At 34.9% G+C, this 22,081-nt stretch overlaps 1 protein-coding gene across 5 annotated transcripts in view; it reads right to left on the reverse strand.

Moving 5' to 3' along the window:
* Nucleotides 1-243: 243 nt before the first annotated feature.
* Nucleotides 244-22,081, reverse strand: part of Cad99C (cadherin 99C) — a 141,149-nt gene continuing 119,311 nt past the window's right edge. For 4 of the 5 annotated variants that reach the window (XM_087354822.1, XM_087354821.1, XM_087354823.1 and 1 more), the window contains 23 exons: nucleotides 20,332-20,481; nucleotides 19,886-20,104; nucleotides 18,767-18,961; nucleotides 18,171-18,308; nucleotides 17,267-17,416; nucleotides 16,166-16,330; nucleotides 15,457-15,609; nucleotides 14,765-14,905; nucleotides 13,725-14,009; nucleotides 12,810-12,983; nucleotides 12,226-12,435; nucleotides 11,498-11,629; nucleotides 11,121-11,237; nucleotides 10,476-10,725; nucleotides 10,083-10,234; nucleotides 9,532-9,663; nucleotides 8,026-8,241; nucleotides 6,451-6,716; nucleotides 6,066-6,287; nucleotides 5,638-5,734; nucleotides 5,203-5,335; nucleotides 4,918-5,083; nucleotides 244-3,878 (listed from right to left, as the gene is read on the reverse strand). In XM_087354822.1, coding sequence (XP_087210948.1) covers nucleotides 3,737-3,878; nucleotides 4,918-5,083; nucleotides 5,203-5,335; nucleotides 5,638-5,734; nucleotides 6,066-6,287; nucleotides 6,451-6,716; nucleotides 8,026-8,241; nucleotides 9,532-9,663; nucleotides 10,083-10,234; nucleotides 10,476-10,725; nucleotides 11,121-11,237; nucleotides 11,498-11,629; nucleotides 12,226-12,435; nucleotides 12,810-12,983; nucleotides 13,725-14,009; nucleotides 14,765-14,905; nucleotides 15,457-15,609; nucleotides 16,166-16,330; nucleotides 17,267-17,416; nucleotides 18,171-18,308; nucleotides 18,767-18,961; nucleotides 19,886-20,104; nucleotides 20,332-20,481 — 4,005 coding nt within the window. In that variant the 3' untranslated portion in view covers nucleotides 244-3,736. Of the gene's footprint in view, nucleotides 3,879-4,917; nucleotides 5,084-5,202; nucleotides 5,336-5,637; nucleotides 5,735-6,065; nucleotides 6,288-6,450; nucleotides 6,717-8,025; nucleotides 8,242-9,531; nucleotides 9,664-10,082; nucleotides 10,235-10,475; nucleotides 10,726-11,120; nucleotides 11,238-11,497; nucleotides 11,630-12,225; nucleotides 12,436-12,809; nucleotides 12,984-13,724; nucleotides 14,010-14,764; nucleotides 14,906-15,456; nucleotides 15,610-16,165; nucleotides 16,331-17,266; nucleotides 17,417-18,170; nucleotides 18,309-18,766; nucleotides 18,962-19,885; nucleotides 20,105-20,331; nucleotides 20,482-20,758; nucleotides 21,266-22,081 lie in introns of those variants that run through there. The other variant, XM_022071933.2, reaches the window with a different exon arrangement.

Below are 22,081 nucleotides of genomic sequence, written 5' to 3' on the forward strand. Positions count from 1 at the left end.
ACAAATTCTTGTTCCCTCCAACTACCATACAGTTATGTTACAGTTGGGTGAGTAGTCATGGTTCAGTCTTTAAAGCACTCTACCATCATTCATCTAAAGGAAATAAGGAAAAACATATACTTTCTGGCATGGTAATACAGGACACTGTGTGTAAACACATTCAAAACTGTGTAAAATTGCTTGAATCTCTATTCAGACTCCCTAGTCACTCACAGTAATGAAAACACTTTCTTTATATAAATATCCAAATCCATCAATAATTTAATTTTAATAAAACAATGTCAGACAGTACACTTATCTCTTGATAAAAGTCCAATGATACAGAATCACATTTATTCACTTCACATTGCTCTAATTGTTCTGGTTCATTACAGCAATTACATAAGCTATTCATCACACGAAACAAAAACTTCACTGCACTCCAGTTCCTCATTTCACACAAAGTAACAGAACTACACATGAAGATTATTACTACTTTAAGAAATATAATAGTCAAGATGTATCAGTGTTCATCTTTATATGTACACTACATTACAAATAATGCTTTATACAGTCTTAACTGAAATAAAAGCTTCAACACAACTTCACAGTAAAGGTTTGTTAACATCTGATACCCTTAAATGACAAATATATACAGAAAATCAAGAAATATGTTACTTTCCTTAAACTTCATTGACAATAATCAAAATGCTGAAAATATATCTGGACAGGCAATTCTCCAAATTTTCATCTGAAATAAATTTAAATATTTAATTCAACTTGTTTCACATGAAGACTATAATAAAATTGGTTTTGATTATGAAATTAAATATTACACATCTTAACCGCAAAACACAGCTCTCTTAAAAGTTGAATGTGTATCTCATAACAGAGCTGCATATGCCAATGTGTTTCATTATTATTTATTCAATATTAACATATATACACACTCGACTGCAACTACTGCAGTAAATGCAAAATACAAAGTAAAGAACTACAACCCTAATTTTAAAATAACATTAAGTGACACTGAGAACAGTAAGACAGGTTTCTAAAATACCAGACTATATACATTTTATACAAGTGAGAGTTACCAGTGCAGAATATGAACTGTATTCACTGCATGTTTAAATTCCACCACTAACAAGTTGTTCCTTACAAGAAGTCTGAACCTTCCAATTAAAATAATCTCAGCAAATAACATTTTTAAAGGTGCATTAATATACACTTCTTGAAATCTATCTACATTTAGAATCTCATTTCCAACGGATTTAGCTTCAGTTTTTGTAGAGGATGATTATCGGTTGTATGCTGCCTATTTTGGAAGATTTGGTGTTGATATTGTAGGGGAAAACTTTAATGAATGCAACCACATAATTTAAAAAATATTTATTATAACATAATTTAAAACTGAGGACATATTAGAATAATGCTTTGTGGTGTAATTCTTTTGTCTGGGAACTTGTCTAACTGAGCTCAGTGCATATTCTTCATACATAAAACACACGCAGGGCTTAATACCAAAAGAAATGGTGTGTACTTACAGTTCCTATAAAATCATCAGAATCTAAAAAGAAAACTGATACAAAGAGATTCAAAGTCTATTTACTACCTCATTATATTTTTGAGTATTGAATTTTCATAATGTGGCATTCTGCCGTTAATTTCTTTATATAGATCAAGCCCTGCCAACAACCATATACTATGTTTATTCCTAGTCTTAAGATTTAAATACATGGAAGATTCGTTGGCACTATCAGCACATTTTAAAAAGATTTACAAAAAAGGTGCTGAATACTTGACACACTACTTGCCTGTTCAGTTATCCATACATGCTCATCCTTGCTTGTGCAGTCATACATCCCAGGTGTAAGATGATAAAAAATTGACTCCTTCTTTGTTGTCACTTTGTCTGAACAGTCTTAAGTCTGAGGGTAAGACAATGTTTGTGGGGGACAGAAAGAATTTAAACAACATGAAGGCAAATCCTATGACATGTGCATGGTTCTGCCTCTGAAAAATCAAGTGACAGTAAATTACAATTATGTGTGTAACTGTCGCCACTTATGATCCATCTTACCTTCTGACTTCAGAGTGTGCAGACTGTATGACAAGTACAAAGAAGCATGTATCAGCTTTACAGACAGATTGGACATAATTTAATAATTTTAGTCTGCGTCAACTTTCATTCCAAATCAAACACCACTTATGACTATAACTATAGGTGGATTTTAGCATCTTGTTACAAGCTGTTACTTGCTAGAGTTCTGTGAACTTTCTCGGTAATCAGAATATGTCTAATATTGCATGACCTCTGGCTAATAGACTGGCATCCATCTCACTGGCTTAACTGAAAATTTCTTTCTTTTGAATGTAGCAAGAACATTAAAGAAACTGTTCAAAAGTTATGATTTTTATGATGGTGCAATTTTTATAAAAAAAATAAAATCTTCTTTGTATTTTTTTATTATACAGAAGCCAAAGTTTCTTTGATAAAACAGTAAAGCCAGTTAGAAAAATTAATCACTGATTATAGATTGTCACTGTACGCAGTTTCTGGTTTTCTACATAAACATGACCGATAAAGTTTAGCCCATACACAATGTCTTATTTGGACACTACAGTTAAGTAACCCACATACTATTTAAATTCAACTGAAGCAGTCTGAGTGAATCATTTGTCACTTTTACAATTTTATATAGGTACTAAAAGTGATGACAAAATGCAGTTCACATTAGGATAAAATACAATATTTTCTAATTCAAAAAATAAGATTCATTATGTTAATATCATTTTAAAATAATATTTCAACATACTGTTAAAAATCTTGCATACATATAACTTCCCATTATTATTCAATAATTCTGACTGTAAGATTGTATTGTATCGTATTTAATAAAATACCTGTGCCTATGCACATTTTTGTCCTAGCAATGAGCCAGTTGTCATATAATATTAATTTCTATAGAGATCTATTTAACAAAATTCACTGTAAATCATTTCAGTATAATGAGAACATACTGAAATCACAGTCATTTTTACAACTGTCACTGTAATTCCCTATTCTGCTTCATTGTACAGTTTCATACAAGTCACAGAAAGGGCATACATTCATTGTGAAATCAGAAACCAGAGATACAACAGCGCAGTATGACACAATACATAAACACAGTTAATAAGTATATTTTTCATTGAGTATTTGAGCTTACTGCCAAGAGACAGCAGTTATTACAATTGCACATACCTTTTCATAGAAAAAATATTTGGTTGATTGTAAATTATTCAAGACTTTCAATCTTTATTTCAGTCCTCAAATGTGACCATGTGTAATTGGTGGCTGTTCAAAACTTCCAAAATAGAGAACAAATGTGTTCTATGATTCTTAGACCCCCAGAGTTTTAATAAAATAGATGATCACTGCTTCTGTTAAGATCCATCAGATTTTAACCTTAATTTACAACACATTTATGATAACCAAAACTGTTTGGCATATGAAGATGGCAGATTTTTACTTACATATTTTATCTGTCACATTACATTTGTGTGTTGTAAAACCAACTTTAACAGTTTCAAATTTTGAAACTTACTTATCCTTGTAAAAACACTGTACAATTGAAAGCCTGAGGTTTCATTCTGTGTAATGAACCAATTACAATCATAATGCCACACTTGTTACTTATATAATTTATGATAGTATAACACTTTGTGGTCCTTATTTGATGATAGAGATGCTGTATATAAAAGATTTGGCTGGAACTCAGAGTTCTGTGGTTGTTTCCACAGGGGACCTGTCACCTAGATAAGTAAATCCAAGGTGAGAGTAATCTTTCTTTTCTCTGAATGTTACATTTTCGTTGGTGGCACTTGCATTCATATGACCAATATCCTCTTCTGAGGACCTGAAAAGCAAGCATACACAAGAATAAATAAGTCAAACTCTTTTGTACTAGAAATTCATTCCACACTGTTCCTTTTTTTTTCCTGCAGAGTGCATTACACTTCATGATTATCAAAAATATGTTTTTCCTATCCCACAGTAGCGTTGTATTAGATCAATTGGAAAGAAAAGCATCAAATTAAATTCCATTATGGAATATCTATTAGCCTAGAACCAATGGTGATACCTGATTTCAACTCCTGAGGAGACATGACCTCAAGCCAAATAATATTTGGCACACAGTAGGGAAAGTGTTGCTCAAAAATGAAAACACAGGTTTGTGTAACTAACTACATAGAAAAGAGTTTGTCTTGAGAAGCCAATAGTTCACTCAGCTAGCCAGAACGTTCTCCACCTCTTATGGAAACTGCCACTGGTTTCTATCCAGAAATAGATGAATCCAACATACACTTTCTAACTCTACTTCCATAAGATTCATTTTAATATTATCCCCACCTATGTCTGGGTCTTTCAAGTGGTCTCTTCCCTTGGAGTTTTCCAACCAAAATGTTGGATGCATTTCTCATTTCACCATGCACACCAAATGTCCCACCCATCTCAATCTCCTTGATTTGACATAAATTTTTATTGTGTTAATGTGAAGCATTATGTTAATTTTATATTTGGAAACACAAGTGTAATAAGAAGATTTCTGTCTTCTGGGTTGTTACGCTGTGTAGTCTGGTCGACGTTTCAACGCCCTGATAACGGAGGCAGTATGACCTCGGAAATGTTGGTAAACATCAACCAGACTACACAGCGCAACAACTCAGAAGACAGAAATCTTCATACTCATAGCTGTGAAAACCTCAAATCTTACAAGTATAATAAGCATAGAATCTATTTATTACACAGATATATACCTAGATGTTATTAGTTCAGATAATTAAAAAATTATAAATGTAAGAGGAGAAACACACCAGGAAAGAGATCGAAAGGGTTCATCTCACTACATGAAATACAATAATTAATTACAGATAGTTTATTGTACAAAATCTCACCTCTGATACATTGGATTTGTTACAGGCATGAGAGGTGAATCATGTCCCATTAGATTATTGTGGTCACTTTCACCTCTTGAGTTACCTCGACCCATATCAACTCCACCTGCGATGCTGGAAGCCCGAGCAGTTGTTGCTGCATCAGAACTTACTGGGCTTTGCTGACCTACAATTGCAATTGTGTGTCGACATATTACAAAAATTTATAATCAAGGAGTTCAGTGCATCTTATCGGACTATATGAATTCATGAATGGATACATTTTCTAAGTAATGCAACTCTTACCAATGCTGTCACCATTCTCCTTAGTAATGTAGCTGACATTATCCAAACTAAAAGCATGATTTTTACTGCTGAAGTCCAGCTGCAAATCATTGTAACTGTCACTATCATCAAGTGGCACACTCATCTGAAGAACCTGTTATGTCAACAAGGACAGAAACATGTTGTAAAACAGCATATCCATTATATGAGATTTTTAGATTTTCATGGCGGTATAACTGTCAGTGCTTGCCATCTGGGTTGTAATGCCATGTGGACTTGAAGGTAGATATTAATATTTCAAAGAAACATACTGTCTCTATCATAAGGGCCAAATTTTCTCTGAAACACTGGCATTACAACCCAGAAGAACACCAACACTGACCACTGTGCATTATGTGTATTATATTTATATTTGATCAGACACCTCTTGCTAACATAACAATAATTCAAACATACCTGTGTCTCATATTCTTTGAGATTAGGCTCAACAAAGACAGGATCATAATGTGGAACAACATACATTCGTTGCATTCTTTCTTTGTAGGCTTTGTACCTGGAAATTTAAATTGTGCAGTATAATTCAATTCTGAAGGGTTTTGACGACGGCAGATTACACTTAAAATTATTCACTGTCCAGTGACAGAGACTAGCTCTATGTAAGGGATCCAACAGAGTAGGTACCTCTCACCTGAAGACGGAGACAAAACCAGCCTCCGAAATGTCGTGGGTTTTAAAGAATAGACGATGGAAAAAGTCCCGACAATGAATAATTTTATGTGCAGTATAACATTTCAATAAAACTTATGGTATTCCATACTTATAGTAAGATCACTAAACTGATACTAAACATTATAAATTACGTAAGAAATATGGAAGAAATATACCTTGACCACGATATGCAGATGTAAATAATGCCTACTATGCCTAGCACAAGAATGATACAAGCAATGACTATGAGTGCATATGGGAAAACCTCCCATGAAACTGCAATGGCCGTAACTATCTTTGGCACTGTTAAAGGTGGGTGAATGCCCGAAGCAGTAGCATTGAGATTTCCTGTCACATCTACTGTGATTTTCGAGACGGCATCCTTACTTAGGACAGACCTGCACAAAACAGAACACATGCTTATAAAGTCATTAAAAATGTAATTAATATACTTTCTGTGATATTATACTCCATTCATATACTAAATAACACAAAATAACTAGAACTTATATTTTTGTATTGTTCGTAATAGTACTGAATTTCCTTTGTAAAATACATTACCTAAGGACTTTTGTAGAATTCCTATCAAGGATCTTTTCTGTTTCTGGATCAATTGCATAGAACCAAACATCAGTTCCAGAATGACCTTGTTCAATAGTACCATTGTCTCCAAGATACTGTTTAACTGCAACTTTTTCAATACCAATAACTAAATTTGTATCATCCTCCATAATATCTACTAATTTACTTGTCCCAAGCTGAATCGATTTTGGATTTGCATCATCAATGACTAGAATCAAGCGATTTTGATCTGATATCAAGTTGACCTGAAACAAAGTAAAACATAATTTTATTCTTTTCAAATTCTGAATGTGGTATCAGGAGTTATTACAATACTATTAAGTGACTTAAATTTAAATACAATTCTCTCTTTGATGCAGATTGCTAGAAATAGAACAACACTGCAATTTACATATTCACTGCCATGAGGATCACAAGTACATGTTTTATTGAATAACATTTACAAATATGACAACCTACATGACATTCAGTCCTTACATTATATATACACATGGAATTTCTATCCATGTCCATTATGAGAATAAAAGGAACAAATGTCCGGTGGATATGGAGAACTGATGTGATCATCACAGGCTTCATTCTTCGAGGGATGCAATTTTGATATCATTATGAAAGTAATTTTATAATTTGGATGTTTTAATAAATACTAATTTTTAATTCAATTCAATTCAATTTTGTGAATAATAATAATAAATTATTTCTGATGGGATTATGGTTTCAACAATATTCACTACATTATTATCTATTATCTAGCGTTCTGTCTGACGACAGGTCCATATGAACAGGATCCTTCCATCCTTTTCTCGGACTGGGACCTGTTCATATACGTTCTTGGCAGATGATCCAGAAGTGGTTTGCCATTGCCTTCTTCTGTGTGTGAATGGAGTAATTGTTGGGATGCCACGGAGGAAAACTGCGTGTTGCCTAGACCACGGCCTTGCCCAACACAAGTTATAAATTCGGGCACCGCCGGGAATCGAACCCGAGACCCCAGGATTACAAGGCCAGCGGTCTAACCGCTAGACCACCGTGGCATATTCACTACATTAAGGAGGAACAAATTTATCTGTATGTTTAATATGAAAATAATTATTTATGATGAAGTGCTAGTAAGCAGGAAATAATAATTTTGTTCAATTAATTATTAGCCTTGTTACATGTAACATTTGGGTAACAGATCGCCCTGATGACGGAGGCAGTATGACCTCTGAAACGTTGGTTAACATCAACCAGACTACACAGCGCAATAACCCAGAAGACGGAAATCTTCATACTCACCGCTGTGAGAACCTCAAGTCTTACATTTGGGTAACAGTTATCAAAATTCAACTTCAGATTTTGTATTAAATTTGATTTAATAATAGTAACTGAAGAACTATGGGCCACACAAAATACATAATTCAAGAACCAAATTGGGCCACATACATCATCAAAGAGGGTCAAACCAGCCCACTGGATGTGAGTTTGACATGCCTATTATATACTAAATTATTATTCAACCATTTATATCATTATTTCCATAATTACAAGTGACATCCATATTTTGTCACTTACCACAACTGGTGCTTCTGCAGTGAATGAGTCATATGAAGAATTTGGATTATCCATGACTTGAACGTTAAATCTGAAAGGCAGCTGATTAAGATCCATACTGCTGAAAGTATTTGTTGTTGTGATAATACCTGATGTTTCATCAATTTTAAAGAAACTGTTGTTTGGTATAATATGGTAAACTAACTGACCATATTTACCACTATCAGCATCTTCGGCCTGAAAATATTAATGCAGGAAAATTATTCAATAGATTGAAATGAATGAGTATAATACTTCACTGGGTGAGATTAGTAACACAGATTTAATTCTGATGGTACTTGAAGAAAAATGGAGTTGGCAAATGTTTACAGTCAGCTCTCTTACTATTATCAGTTTGCTTCAACAATTTATCATTTTTCATTGGTAGTTTTTTGGGTTGACACTTGCAGATTTATACATGGAAACAAAATTCTTGGAGTAACATAATTCCTTCATTTTCAGTCCAGATCTTCACAGCAATAAGAACCCAAAAACTGAAATCTGTCATTTGTTTTGTATCTGTCTTTGACAAATTTTCTTTAATGTTTATATATAACAATACTTTATCAGCCATTACTGTATTTTGTTCCTAACTAATTAGCATCCACCAAGACTTCCCCATAATTTTACTCTCCATTTGATCTACAGTACATACTAAATCCGCTTCACGTATTAGTTGTCATGCCCAACATATTGATAATAAAGACGAAATTTCACTGGGCATTATATTATGGAACAATTCATGAGAGCTTGTTAATTTTAAATAGTCACATTAAATCTGACTTTCCGATAGCCTATTGTCAGATAATTGAGAGCTGATTGTCACTGGACAATTTCTTAATCATATGCCACATGTGATGTAATACAGCAGAGACAAAAACCACTGGAACAAGTTCCAACTTCTGTAATGAGATTCTGTATACATTAACACCTGGAGTTAAATGACAACTGCTTCTTAAAAAAGACCACACATAAAACAAAAATATAAACTGTGTAGCAGCAGTTATCTTGTTAATTCCATGGAACTATTTATTAGTAACTTGCTTTTGATGTAAATTTGGGACAGCAAATAGATCACCTAGTACAGCATATTGAAATTAGTTCTTTTATCCCACATTTTATATACAGGATGAGTCAGAAGTATGTTTACAAACTTCGTGTGCATATTCCAGGATCAAAAATAAGAAAAAACATTTCTATGAAACATTTGCGACCCTATGTTCATAGGAACATTTTTTTTATTTATGATCCCGGAGCACACACACGAAGTTTGTAAACATACTTCTGACTCACCCTGTATATATAACATGACACATTATATTTCTACAGCTTGTTAGAGATTAATTAAATATTTTATTAATTCTCATGGCCATTATATATCTGCCACCATCAAGGTACCTAATGAAGGAAAAAATATTTTCATAAGAAGAACACTTCTTTTTTTAAATTGTTGTTCAAACAATTCTTGTGTGTGATTTAGAGGCTTACCTTCACTTGAAGCACAATTGTCCCAATCTGTGAATCCACTGATATTGCTCCAAAATATTTTCCATTAAATTTTGCATTAGGGAAGATAAAATGCGGTCTGTTGTCATTCACATCCACAACATTGACTTTAACCTGCAGATTAATAATACTTTCATTACACACATTATAGTTAATGATGATGTTAGTCATGATTAAAGGAATATGAAGTACAAGTTCTGTTCTGTATAAGGTGTATCTAAATTTACAACCACACATAATGCATAAAAAATTCAATCACTTCACCCTTTTACAAAACATTTAGTGTCGGTGTCTGCATACCAAGTATATGGTGGAAATTAATGATACTTTTTTGATTTATAGTGTGGCAAGCATTGTACTTATTGTGTTACAATCTTCTAATCAGTTGTGTCCATTCATAGCAGATGTTCAACTTTTTTAAAAATGTCTCTGAAACACTGGACTCTTGCTCCAAACTGAAGTGGTTTGATCACTTAAGAGGATTTTATTACTTTTACTGGTTGTGGGAGCTGAAAGTCTTATATTATACTTACTGTTGAAATACTCTTTGAGGGATTGACAAGTCCTGATAATGTATCCAGTTTCACCTGAAGCTGATATTCACTTTTCTTCTCATGATCAAGGTCTGCTGATTTCAGCCACAAGTCACAGTTACGATCTTCTGTGATACTCGTATAAAATAAACCTGTAATTTTAACAAGATAATTAGTATAAGAATATGTGTTACATATAGTAGCTGTGGCCAAACTGCACGCTTCAAGGTCACAGCTCAGAAATTGCAGCATAGCAAAGCTACCAATGTTGTATTCTTGATGTAGAGTAGTGCAGTAAGGGGCATTATGTCCTTCTGTGGCCTTGAAGTGTGTAATTTGGTGATGGCTGCTATAACATACTGCAGCAGTAGAAGAATTATTAAAATCCCTTGCCTTCTTCATTTCCTTGAACGATGTCACATTTTAACGGTATGATGTCTTCGTGTGCTCTGTTATTTATAACGGTCAATGTTTTAATGAGTGTGTCAGCAGTTGCATTCTCTCGTACTTCAACAGTATAATAATTATCTGCAAAACCAATGCCTTGGGCTGGTGGAACTGTAGCCACATGGTGCACATACACGTGTACTGAAGTGACAGATGACAGCTGTGGTTCTCCAAGATCATAAGCCTTAACAGCAATCTGGAAAGAGTATGCAACATTGAAAATAAACTGTAATACTAATTAAATACATTAATTACATCAAACATATCATTTGTAAAAAAATTGTCCTCAGAAAAATCACCACATTGGTTTCACCAGAAAAGTTATTTTAAAACAATATTCTCCATTTTCTTATTCCTATATAGTACACTACATTTTCCATTAACCATAAGTATAAAAGCTAAGAAAAAGCTCAGTCATTTTATCCTTTCAGTGCTACTCAATATTCACAGCATTTCTTCCCCAGATTAAAACTTCTTCAAGCATTTCTGAACAACATGTTCATCTGAACTACATCATATTCAGTTTCTTCGCAACTAATTCTGATACAAACAAAACCATACTCTGTAAACAAATAAAAGTCATATGTATACCTCATATTCTGTGCTTGTTTCCTTCCGAAGATCATCTCTCACTTGAATAACACCAGTATCAGAATCAATCTGAAAATACTTCTGGGCCTTCCCGCGACCAATGAGCTCATAACGCACCTAAAAATAAACAACATTCATTACTTGTTTAAGTTTCAGTGAAGACTTTTATCTCCAACCTTTCTCTATGTGGCCTGTAATATACACAGAAATGCATTGCTGTTAAAAGCTGTGAAATTATATCTGATGTTTGGTCTTTGACATCATTATGGCAAGGAGATAAGTTTCTGTGAAGTAACTTGTCTAACGGCAGATGTCCAATCCCAATAACAGTGTTGACTGATGATAGGAGTTATTCACTTTTAATAAATCCTTTGTACCTTGTTCCCAGGAGATGTCCCATCAGAATCAGTTGCTATCAACGTAGTAACAATTGTTCCAATAGGTACATCATCATTCAGTGTGACCGGACGAGGGACAGCCGTAAAAACAGGAGGAATGTCATTACGATCCTGAAATAATAAAAATAATCAACACTACACACAAAAAATTACTTTTTTTCCAATTACAAAAAGAGGATATTTATAACGGAGCATATCAAAAATAACATAATTGTTATGTATCTAATTATGAAAGTATGAGAATATTTTAACTTTTGCCCTTGTTTGAATAAAATTAACTGAACTGTCATACAGAAGCCTGTCAGTGGCCTTGAAATTTACCAATATATGACATAATTTTATTTATCCTGACCTTGGTGTCACAGACTTCAGAATATTATACAGTCTACTAATCTTGAGTGGTTTCATGTGAGACTCTTCAATGTAGGAACACAATATTGGTCATTCTTCATTGTCTGAGCTATATTTGATACACATGAAGTTTTGGAAACTGGCTCTACTCCCATATTCTGGTGACTGGTTGTCACCACACTTACACTTTGTTTTTTGTATTATTAGTTACAATGACTGGAATCAAACCTGGCACCCGCTGAATAATAGGTTAGAACACTAACCACTAGACCCCTGGGATGACCTAGAAATGGATGATCTTAACCCTCAGACGTAAATCTACAACATTAATTATATAAAGTAGACTGTATAATTACCACGACATTAATGATGACCCTTGTTGTTGCCCCTGGTCCTGTCCCCGGGTTCTCCAGGGTCCCAACCACCAAAATATACTGACTCTCTTTCTCAAAGTCCAGTCCTCTAATAGTAGTAATGATACCAGTTTTAGGATCAATGGAAAACAGCTCCGTAGATCCCTGTTTGATGACATATGTTATCTTTTGATTGGTATCTGGATCATCAGCCTAGAATCATATAAAAATTAATAAAAAATTATCATGGCAGCATAGAAAATACCAATATTCAGGTTCTTGTACGTCATAGAACATAAATTAATTTCTTTCACATGATAAAGCAAATATTAAATTAAAACTCAACTAATAAGTTTATATAACCTAAATATTGGTGTAAAGTTGCTTCAATTCAATTTTAAATTTCCTGAGCCTTTGGGTAAACAAATCATCTAAAAACTACATCTACAATAAACCTAAAAGTATGATGACTTCCTACTGAAACTGCTTTATTATTCTATAGAATGACATAGAGAGAAAGATGGACAGACATGATTAACTTGCAGTCTTGAATATATGTAGTGAACATGTTACGACAAAATTCCTACCTTTACTTGTGTCACCATATAATCTGGCATATTTTCTGGGACCTGCGCTTCATAACTTATCAAGTGGAAAATTGGCAGCTCATCATCCACATCAACTACCTCAACAGTTACAGTAGCAGTTGCAATACGAGGATCAGGGGCTCCATCTTTAGCTGTTACCACAAACCGATATTCCTGCAAAACAGTAATCAAGACTTATATTTGGAGAAAATAAAGAGAAACTTCATTCCTTTTTTCAATACATTTAACTCTTAAGTGTGTTCCTATCTCACATTATTAGAAGACAAACATAAGAGTAAAAATCACCCTTAACATCTTACAGCTCTCAACTAAAAGGATTAATTGTTATTAACTGGAGTTTGAAACACAAAAAATATTGTTTCCTCCTGCATGAAGTCAAAATCAATGTCAAAGAAGATGAAAATCCATACAAAATGCCACTGTTTTAGAGTTACACTGAACTGCCTCAGTTGTTTTATGGGGAACTTTAGTGCACTGCTTCTTACACAGTGCCAACCTGAAACTAGCATGACACAAGGCACGCTGCAATGAAATATACTTGAAGCGTAACACAGTATGAGTGTACAGTAAAGAGAGTAAAATCATCCACTTCACTGGCAGTGATGCATTGTCATGCAAACTTTCAGTACAAGAACAAAGGGGCTAATGCAATGTGCAATAGACACAAAATGAGCTAATTTTAGTTTGGTCATTCTACATATAATAGTGTTCCAATTAATTCTAATTTAATATTTTTTAAACATGAGAAAAGCGACAAAACTGATTGACTTTCCACTTCTCCTCACTGATTCTTAAAACTTTTAATGTAATAGCCATAATTTAAAAAAAATTATACTGACATTTTTAAGACTGTGTAGTAGTGACTTCAACAGTTCTGTCATCTTGTTAACTTACCCTGTGTTTTTCATAATCAAGTGCCATTTTAGTTCGTATTTCACCAGTCATGGCATCAATACTAAATGGAACGTCTTCAGGAACTGAGTAGTATATGACAGCATTCTGTCCCTCATCAGCATCTATAGCATGCACACTGCCAACCTTCTTGTTCGCTTCACCTTCACGGACTCGGAATAAATATGGAAGATCCGTGAATTCTGGGTTCTTGTCATTAATATCTGTTACTTTGATATTAACTGTTGCAGTACTGGACAAGCCACCGGTATCTTCTGCTTTTATTACCTGTCAAACAAAGATCATTGCGCTTTTACCAAGATTCTTGTATTAAACTAAAGACATTCATCATATCATAGAAGACTGTGCTCCACTGCTTGATTCTAATAATCCAAGATTAAAAACTTTAAGTTAGAATGTGTAAAGTAAATCAAAAGAAACTTTCTGTATTTAGGTGATATTGTTGGCTTGCTCATACAATTCATATTTGGAGATGTTATGGACAGAATTATTGTTTTGCTGACAAAACAGTTTATGTTAATAACATTTCTTTCGATGAAAGACTCTTGGGTTTCTTTCCAGTCACTGCATTTTTACTTTAAAGTAACTTTACTGTTACAGAACTTTTACCATAGATTTAGGTAAGAAGATGACGTCACTGCATGGTGGTACAGTGGTTCTAATAACAGCCCAGCAGTCTTTTGAGGAGGGAATCCATCAGTTAGTGCATCATTGGGTTGCCTGTTTCAGTGCCCATGTGGACTGTTTTTTAATTACCTCTACTTCTTCACCCAAAGCAATCTCCAAACAGGTTATATTTGAACAAGCTGTATAAGTTCATTGACCACAGCTTTGACTTTCTTTGAGACGTATAATAAATAAATCTGACCAAAGTTAGCCAATGAATTTACCTTCACCTGTGGCCAAGTATTTGGCTAGACTCAGATTACGAAAATTTATAGGAGTTACGTAAAGCCAACTTTAAACAAAGTAATATTAATATTAAATTATAGGAAATAATATGCTTCATCGTCTATACGTACCAACTCGTATCTTGTCAGGTCCTCTCGGTCCAATTTTCTGATGACGGTAATGACCCCTGTTTTATCACCAATTGCAAACTGCCTGAGATCATTCCCAGACATAATTGAATATGTAACAGGATCATTTTCTGGATCTACAGCCTGGAAAAGTTACAAAAATTGTAATATGACCAATATAAACACCAGTAATAACAACAACAGTAGTAGTAGGAATGATATACGTAAGATTTGAAGCTTTTATAATGATTAAATGTAATGAAGTCTTTTCAGATGATCAGCCATATTTGTATGGAGTTAAAATCCAATGTTTCAGAGATTTCCCTTGCCTCCATCATCAGGGTACATCACGATCCTAACATGTACCCTGATGATGTGGGCAGAGACAGTCTCCAAAATGTGAAACTGTAATTCCATATACGTATGGTTGATCACCCAAAGAAACTTAATTTCAGGAATGACTTGTATCTGTAAAATGACTGAATGTCTATAAAACTGCTTGTATGAACTCAATGCTGTAGATGTTTGAATTTTACTTCATAAAGTACTTGTATATTTTTCCTTTAACAGGTAAATAAATTTCAGAGATAGCAGGTACAATTCCCAAGCTCCCACTTCTTCCATAATTATGTCATGCTTTTAATTAAACAAAAATTATAAATTATTCATTAGGAGTAGGCTACAAGTTTCCTTACAGCGATAGTTGTTACTGTTGAATTGATGGATGCTCCTTCACTGACTTGCACTTCATATACTGGACTCTCGAACACAGGACTTCTAGTATTGGGACCAGGTACTACTGTCACCTCTACAATCGTCTGAGAGTACTTTCCACCACTGTCAGTAGCCTGCAAGAAAATTAAATTATTTATAACCAAAAATCATTTCATGTGTTACATTTCTACGCATGTTTACTTGCATCAAGAAAAATACACAATTTCAGGGGGCAGAATCAAAATACCTCTTTGAAATCACAGTATGATGTAATGCAAGTAATATTATATTATGTAACAAGGTTTTTTTTAAAATACTTAAAAATTGTAACTTAGATGGACAATAGTCTCTTTTTGCATATCTCTCCATTTATGATTACAATTTTCATAGTCTGCGACATATTCACATACGTTATGTGCACATGCCACAATACCTTCTGTCAGAGAAAAAACAAACTACTCTGTCGATTTTCCGTACCTTTTAGTGAAGTTAACAGAATAAAACCAAATTAATTTATTTCTTTGTTTCTTTAAAACACTTTGTCACCTGCTTGGAGGATCATGATAATGAATTAAGATGGCCTATTCTAAGGCACTGTCCCAGCACTTGTGTAGGGAAACTGAGGAAAACCACAGAACTTCTTAGTATACCTGTAATTCTTTAAATTAAATATGTCCTATGTTAATTTACCTGAACTGTTATGCTGTACTGTTCTCCAGCATTTAACTTCCCAGTGGTTTCAATCACACCAGTTTTGGGATCTATTTTAAATTTCTGTCTTCCATTGTTTGAAACATGGTAAATACTGTATGTAATCTCAGCATTTTCACCTAAGTCAGCATCAGTGGCGTCCATCTAGAAAATAAACACATTAATACTATATATATTCAATCTGAAGGCACGTTTATGGCCTCTATTCCATACCACTTCCATTTTATGTTGATTGTCATGGTTTGGGTGATAATGTCATAACCACCACCAAGATACTGTCCACAGATGACGAGAAAAGCCCTGCTGGGGGAAGTCGTTTCTGGTGCAGTGCGGGGGGAATGTTTACTATCAGCTGGACTAGAGGGCTGCTATTGGTGGGAAGTGTGATACGTCAGAGAGTTATGCTACTACACACAGACTAAAAACATCAAGCAGTTAAGAGTAGCGTGTAGTGAGTGCACTTGTAATGTGTTCTGTGGGTGTTGCGATAATATTCTAGATTAAATCGCTGTGCCTCTGTGAGGTAATCTTAAAGCTGTACCCATTAGAACACGTGAAAGCCTGTCGTCTGTTGTTCGTTCAGTGGTTGTGGAACGAATGCTTTTAGGATCGGTCGTCACTCACCGCGAAATCTTGCGCATGCACGTATATCGAATTCCTAGCAGGGATTTTCTCCTGATCTGTGGACTGTATTCACTACAGTGAAAATCTCAAGAGCCATAAAATTCTGTTTTAGCGAACATAGAAATAAAATTTAATTTCTACACAACTTGCCTATAACAGTTAGTCTGGTAAGACTTCGATTGCATTATTTTCGGTGTACTACCGCAAACGAACAAAAGAAAACATTTGTTATATTTCAATTCATAGAAGATAAAATATTCCAACTACCAATGAAATATTTCTTATAACCAGAATGAGGAATTTATAAGCTTGTAAAAATTATAACAAGTAACAGATTTCTGTCTTCGGTGAACAAGTTCATGGAGGCAAGGGCCCGCCATTGTCTCATATATGAGACTCAGACCAAGACTTATCAAAATTAAAATAAAATTAATTTAAGCATTTGTGACTGCTTACCTTAATCACAGGCTGCTTGGTTTCTCCTGCTTGTACTGTTAGAGGTGGTATCATGGGTAATTTTGGTGCATTGTCATTCACATCGTTGAGGGAGACGGACATAGAGAGTGGAGCGCTAGCAGCATTTCCTGTCTTTTCTCTGGCAACAATCTGATAAAAAATAAATACTTATGAAAGTATAATGAAGGAATATTAGAAATACGTTCTACCATCTGCTAACATAGAACAGAATTCAACAATCTTAATTAATGTATGGTTAAGAGCCGATTACAGTCACTCTTCACAGATAAATGCAATGTGACATTTAGGGTAACTAAAAAACTTTAATTGTCAGTTCTAGGCAGAAAAGTGATTTCATTCTTACCATCAAGTCTAAGAACGTAGACTTTATGTAGGTAATAGCAGTTATAGTATAAAATTACAAACTTGGCACCAAAGTAAATTTTTAGATTAAGCCAGGCAAATTTCTTGAAAAAGCAATTCATATTAGTGGACAATGCATACATAACTATGTTGCTATAAACATACTTAATAATTTATTATTTTTAGCACCCTCTGCATACAAGAGGAAGTAATTAAGAATTCAATTTATATATCTACAAATTTGATTTATTTAATTTTATCACGACAATGGTCTCAAATTGCAGTAAATGAACACAACTTTTTTAAATTTAATTTTTAGTAACTCATAATCTACATCTAACACAATGACAAGTGTATGTGCATGTGCATAAAATTTGGAGCTGTAAGGGAGCTTTTCACATTTGTTAATCCATTACATCTACAAAACTTCTCTTTCTCATTCACAGTCACAGCCAACCAACCATCCACACACGTGCACACACCCACGAATGTGCACGAGCAGATTCAACAAGTGGCGGCTGAAGCACTACGCAGTAAGTACCTGAAATCGGAATGTCCCTGGACTAGGCGGATCTCTGTCAAGATTTTCTACATTTACTACGAGGTAACCATCGTTATCAATTGTGAAGAAAGAAGTTGTCATTTCAAATGAATAGGAAGGCTTTGGATCTTCTGGTCCCTGTAAACATAAAATATTTTACATCAGTTTGACTGTAAAGACAAGAATTAAATTATCAACATCATTATCAAGGAAGTAGCGGGCGCAGTGGCCACGTGGTCTGAGGCATGGACCTCGTGCGACTGGCCGCCGCGACCGTGGGTTCGAGTCCCACTCAAAGCATGGATGTTTGTCCCCGTATTTCTGTGTTTGTATAGGTAGAAGCCTTGCAGATAGGGCTGATCACTCATGCAAGGAGTTCTACCAATGTCCAAAAAATAGATCAATCATAAAGATCCAAGAGAGGTAAAAATGCAGAACCTGCAGCTGCGGGACAAATGCAAATGAAGAAGAAAAAATTATCAAGGAAGTAACTTAACAAGCGTCTTTATTTTTACTGTTTAAATTAATGGGGTACTTCTTTTTACTTACATATTAATCGACACACACAGAAAATTAGTGCATATTTTTATTCTTACCAAGTCTTCATCACTGACTGTCAATCTGATTGGATTTCCATTCTTATCAACGACTTTTGTTCCGACTGGAGCATTCTCATCCGCAAAACCTTCAGTGGCTGATGCATTGATCACAGGAGGGTTGCTGTCTACAGGTTTTACAGTGACGAACAATTTAGCTGTTGCAGATCTTTTCTGCTCACTTGCTTCTTCAGCCTAAAAAAGCATAAAATAAATATTTTGCAATTAATATAAATTTCAAGGTTATACAATCTGCATAGTATATGAAATCCTACAACATGTATATTCTATCTCTGAATATGTAATCATTACTGAAAAAAAAAATCTGAGTTTTGAACTGTGTCATTATCGTGCCCAGAATGGTTCTGAAGCCACGATGCTTTCAACTTTTCATACAAGACAGTGATTAGAGTCAAAATTATTAATACGAAATTATCTATCGTCTGTTGAACTGAACTAATAAAACGAAACATACATGAAAATAGAGATTTTTGTGGTTTAGTCGAGGAAACTGAATTAAATACATGCAGTACGCACTTTACAAAATTTCACTCATATAATTTTTATACTGAAGCGCATGCCGTCCATTTGGTTTATCATCTGAATGTGAACTCTTTCAGCCAAAAATGCAAATGAAAGATGCAACATCGCCCAATCAGTCGGACCAAGGAAAGTAAAGGTCGGATTTCAGGTTTTCACATCGGCGAGTCTGAAGATTGCCGTCTTCTGGACTGTTGTTGTGCTGCGTAGTCTGGTAGAAGTATACATCAGGGCAATGATGGCGGCAGCAAGGACTTCTGAAACGTCGGTATACTTCTACCAGACTACACGGCGTAACAACCCAGAGGACAGAAATCTTCAGACTAAAGGTCAGTTCCCCTTATTTTGTGCTTTGTGAAAGATTCTGCTGTATTTTGTGTAGCGTGCATTTTATCTGATATATTTCTGTTGCTTTATATTTAGTCTCAAACTTTCTTTTTATTCGGAAATGTAACCCCCAATTACAACATTGCACATATGGGAAATTGTGACTTTCTTTGTGAAATTTTGCTTTATAAACTCTCTCCAGGAACTTGACAATTCATACGAATGGAGACTGACCGTACATTACATTCCTACCTTCACAATTATTTCAAACTTCTTTGTGATGCTTGTATCAACTGCTCTTATCTGCCGGACCGCTCCTGTCTGTTCGTCAATCTCGAAATAATCTTTGTATGAGGATGGTGTGCCACTCAAAAAGCTGTACTTGATTGGTGCATTTATGGAGTCCATATCAATTGCTTGAATCTTCTCTGGTGAAATATTGAGAATTCCAGCCAGTTTTCCACTTGATACCTGCGAACATTTATTTAATACATTTTAAGTCTCATTAAACTTTTCTTCATCAAAGCTTCTCTGCAGACATTTGAAATTTATTACAAAATATTCTATTGTAAATTAAACAAATATTGCAAAAATGATTATACATTTAACAAATTACTAATGGGAAAGATGGAAACTGATAAAAATGTCATATTCAATGAAGGTTGGGACAATGGCTGACATTTCTTCTTTGAACTTACCGATGTTGAATATTCTGGATTGATGCAAGATCCTTCATGGTACATGCATCCTTGGTATATGAAAGATGGGTTTTGATCATCATCATCACGGACGTTCACTGTTAATGTGGTGGTTGTTGAGAATCGTTCTGACACATTCCTGGCACGATCCTGGTCAACAGAAATTAAGAACATGCATTTCAATTATTGATACCTTAGCCCTTTAGCGATGGCAGGCATTCAAATGATGTTCTACCCTATGAAAATAGGAGATTTAAATCCCATATACTGGGTCTATACCACGTGTAGAAGTCGATGATATGTGATGAAACTGAAGTCAGTACAGTATATATGAAGGTTGGCAATGAAAGGTTAAAGAATGTTTCTCTCCATATACTCAAACAATGAAGAAACCCCCTATGCTTTGTGGATCCCAAAGACTCAGTACCTGTTTATAGCAGTCTGCCACTGAGCCGGTTGAAACCTGTCCAAAGTAACAAATTTCATTTTAAGGTTATCTTCCCATCCACTTCTAGGCGTTTTAATTTGAGTCTTTCTGCCAAGTTTTTCAACTAGACTCTATTATGCATTTTTCATCTCCATCTAAATTTTCTGCCTATCTCCATCGTCCTTCCTTTGATAACACTTCGTGTCACTTCCTGTGTTACGCTGTATATTAATATCATTTTCAAAGTTTGTATCGTCTGTTCCCTCCAATTGTTCGTTTCTTCAACACTGTTCCTGCAGAGCACCAGATGGCAGAGTGGTTGTGAATGAGATTAAGGAAGCGGCCATGTTAAAGTAGAGAAATCTCAGTAGAAAACCATCTGAAGTAAAGCTGTCCGCTGTCCGACATGCTGGCGCTTGGGGGGCGGGAGAGGAAGTTAGTATATAGCTCCTACTCATTCTTAACCTCGGCACTATATTGGGGTGAGTGGTCAGCGTCACGCCACGGCCGCACTTTCCTTCCCGGGAAAGGACACAGGTATCCATTAGACAAGAGGTTGGGTGGGCCATTATTTCAATTGACAAATCCCACCACCCCTCCAACCCACTCATTTAAGCCTTTAATACACTGGCATGGAACCTGAGGTTCAATACCGCCATCCTATTGGTTCATCGTTCTCGGTACAGCAATGGCAGTTTCAAGTGGTTACATTTCAGTCTTGTTTATATTAAATACATAGGCCCTTTAATTCTGCGTCGTCTTTGTCGCCATAAAGCAGGGAGCTTTTCAGCCATTATTAAACCGAGCACAACCAACCAATAGGATGGCGGCATACATAGCTATAGTTTCCATGCCAATATAAGGGGTGCTTATAAACACCTCGAAGAAGATAGGTTAGGATTCTAGTATTCAGGTCCAGAATCGAACCCAAGCACTTCCGAAACCAAAGTAGGAGCCAACGACCTTATTATTTACATTTGCACGTTACACGCGTAAGTGTTAAATTATGGTGGGTGGAAAAGCATAGATTGTGGTTGTCTGAGGAGAATATTTGGACCTAAGAGAGAGAGCTAATATGCTGTTTTCGGAAGGCTAACGAATGCATGAGGAGCCTCAAAATTTAAAATATTCTCTAAATACTATTACCATATTTGATAGTCAGTTTGTTTAATATCTGTTATCCCTAAATGGTTTCTTGGAAAAAATTTGGGCACTTCTTCTAAAACTCTTGGTACATTTCAGACACCAATAGGTTAATTCAGTCAGTCAAAATTATTTAAGCGACGTAAGTTACTGCTATAACAGTTAGGCCACAGAGAATTG

Source organism: Zootermopsis nevadensis, unplaced genomic scaffold (assembly GCF_977971745.1).
Source record: "Zootermopsis nevadensis isolate Lab colony 2312 unplaced genomic scaffold, Znev_1.0 Znev_ptg000024l, whole genome shotgun sequence".
Classification (NCBI taxonomy): Eukaryota; Metazoa; Arthropoda; class Insecta; order Blattodea; family Termopsidae; genus Zootermopsis; species Zootermopsis nevadensis.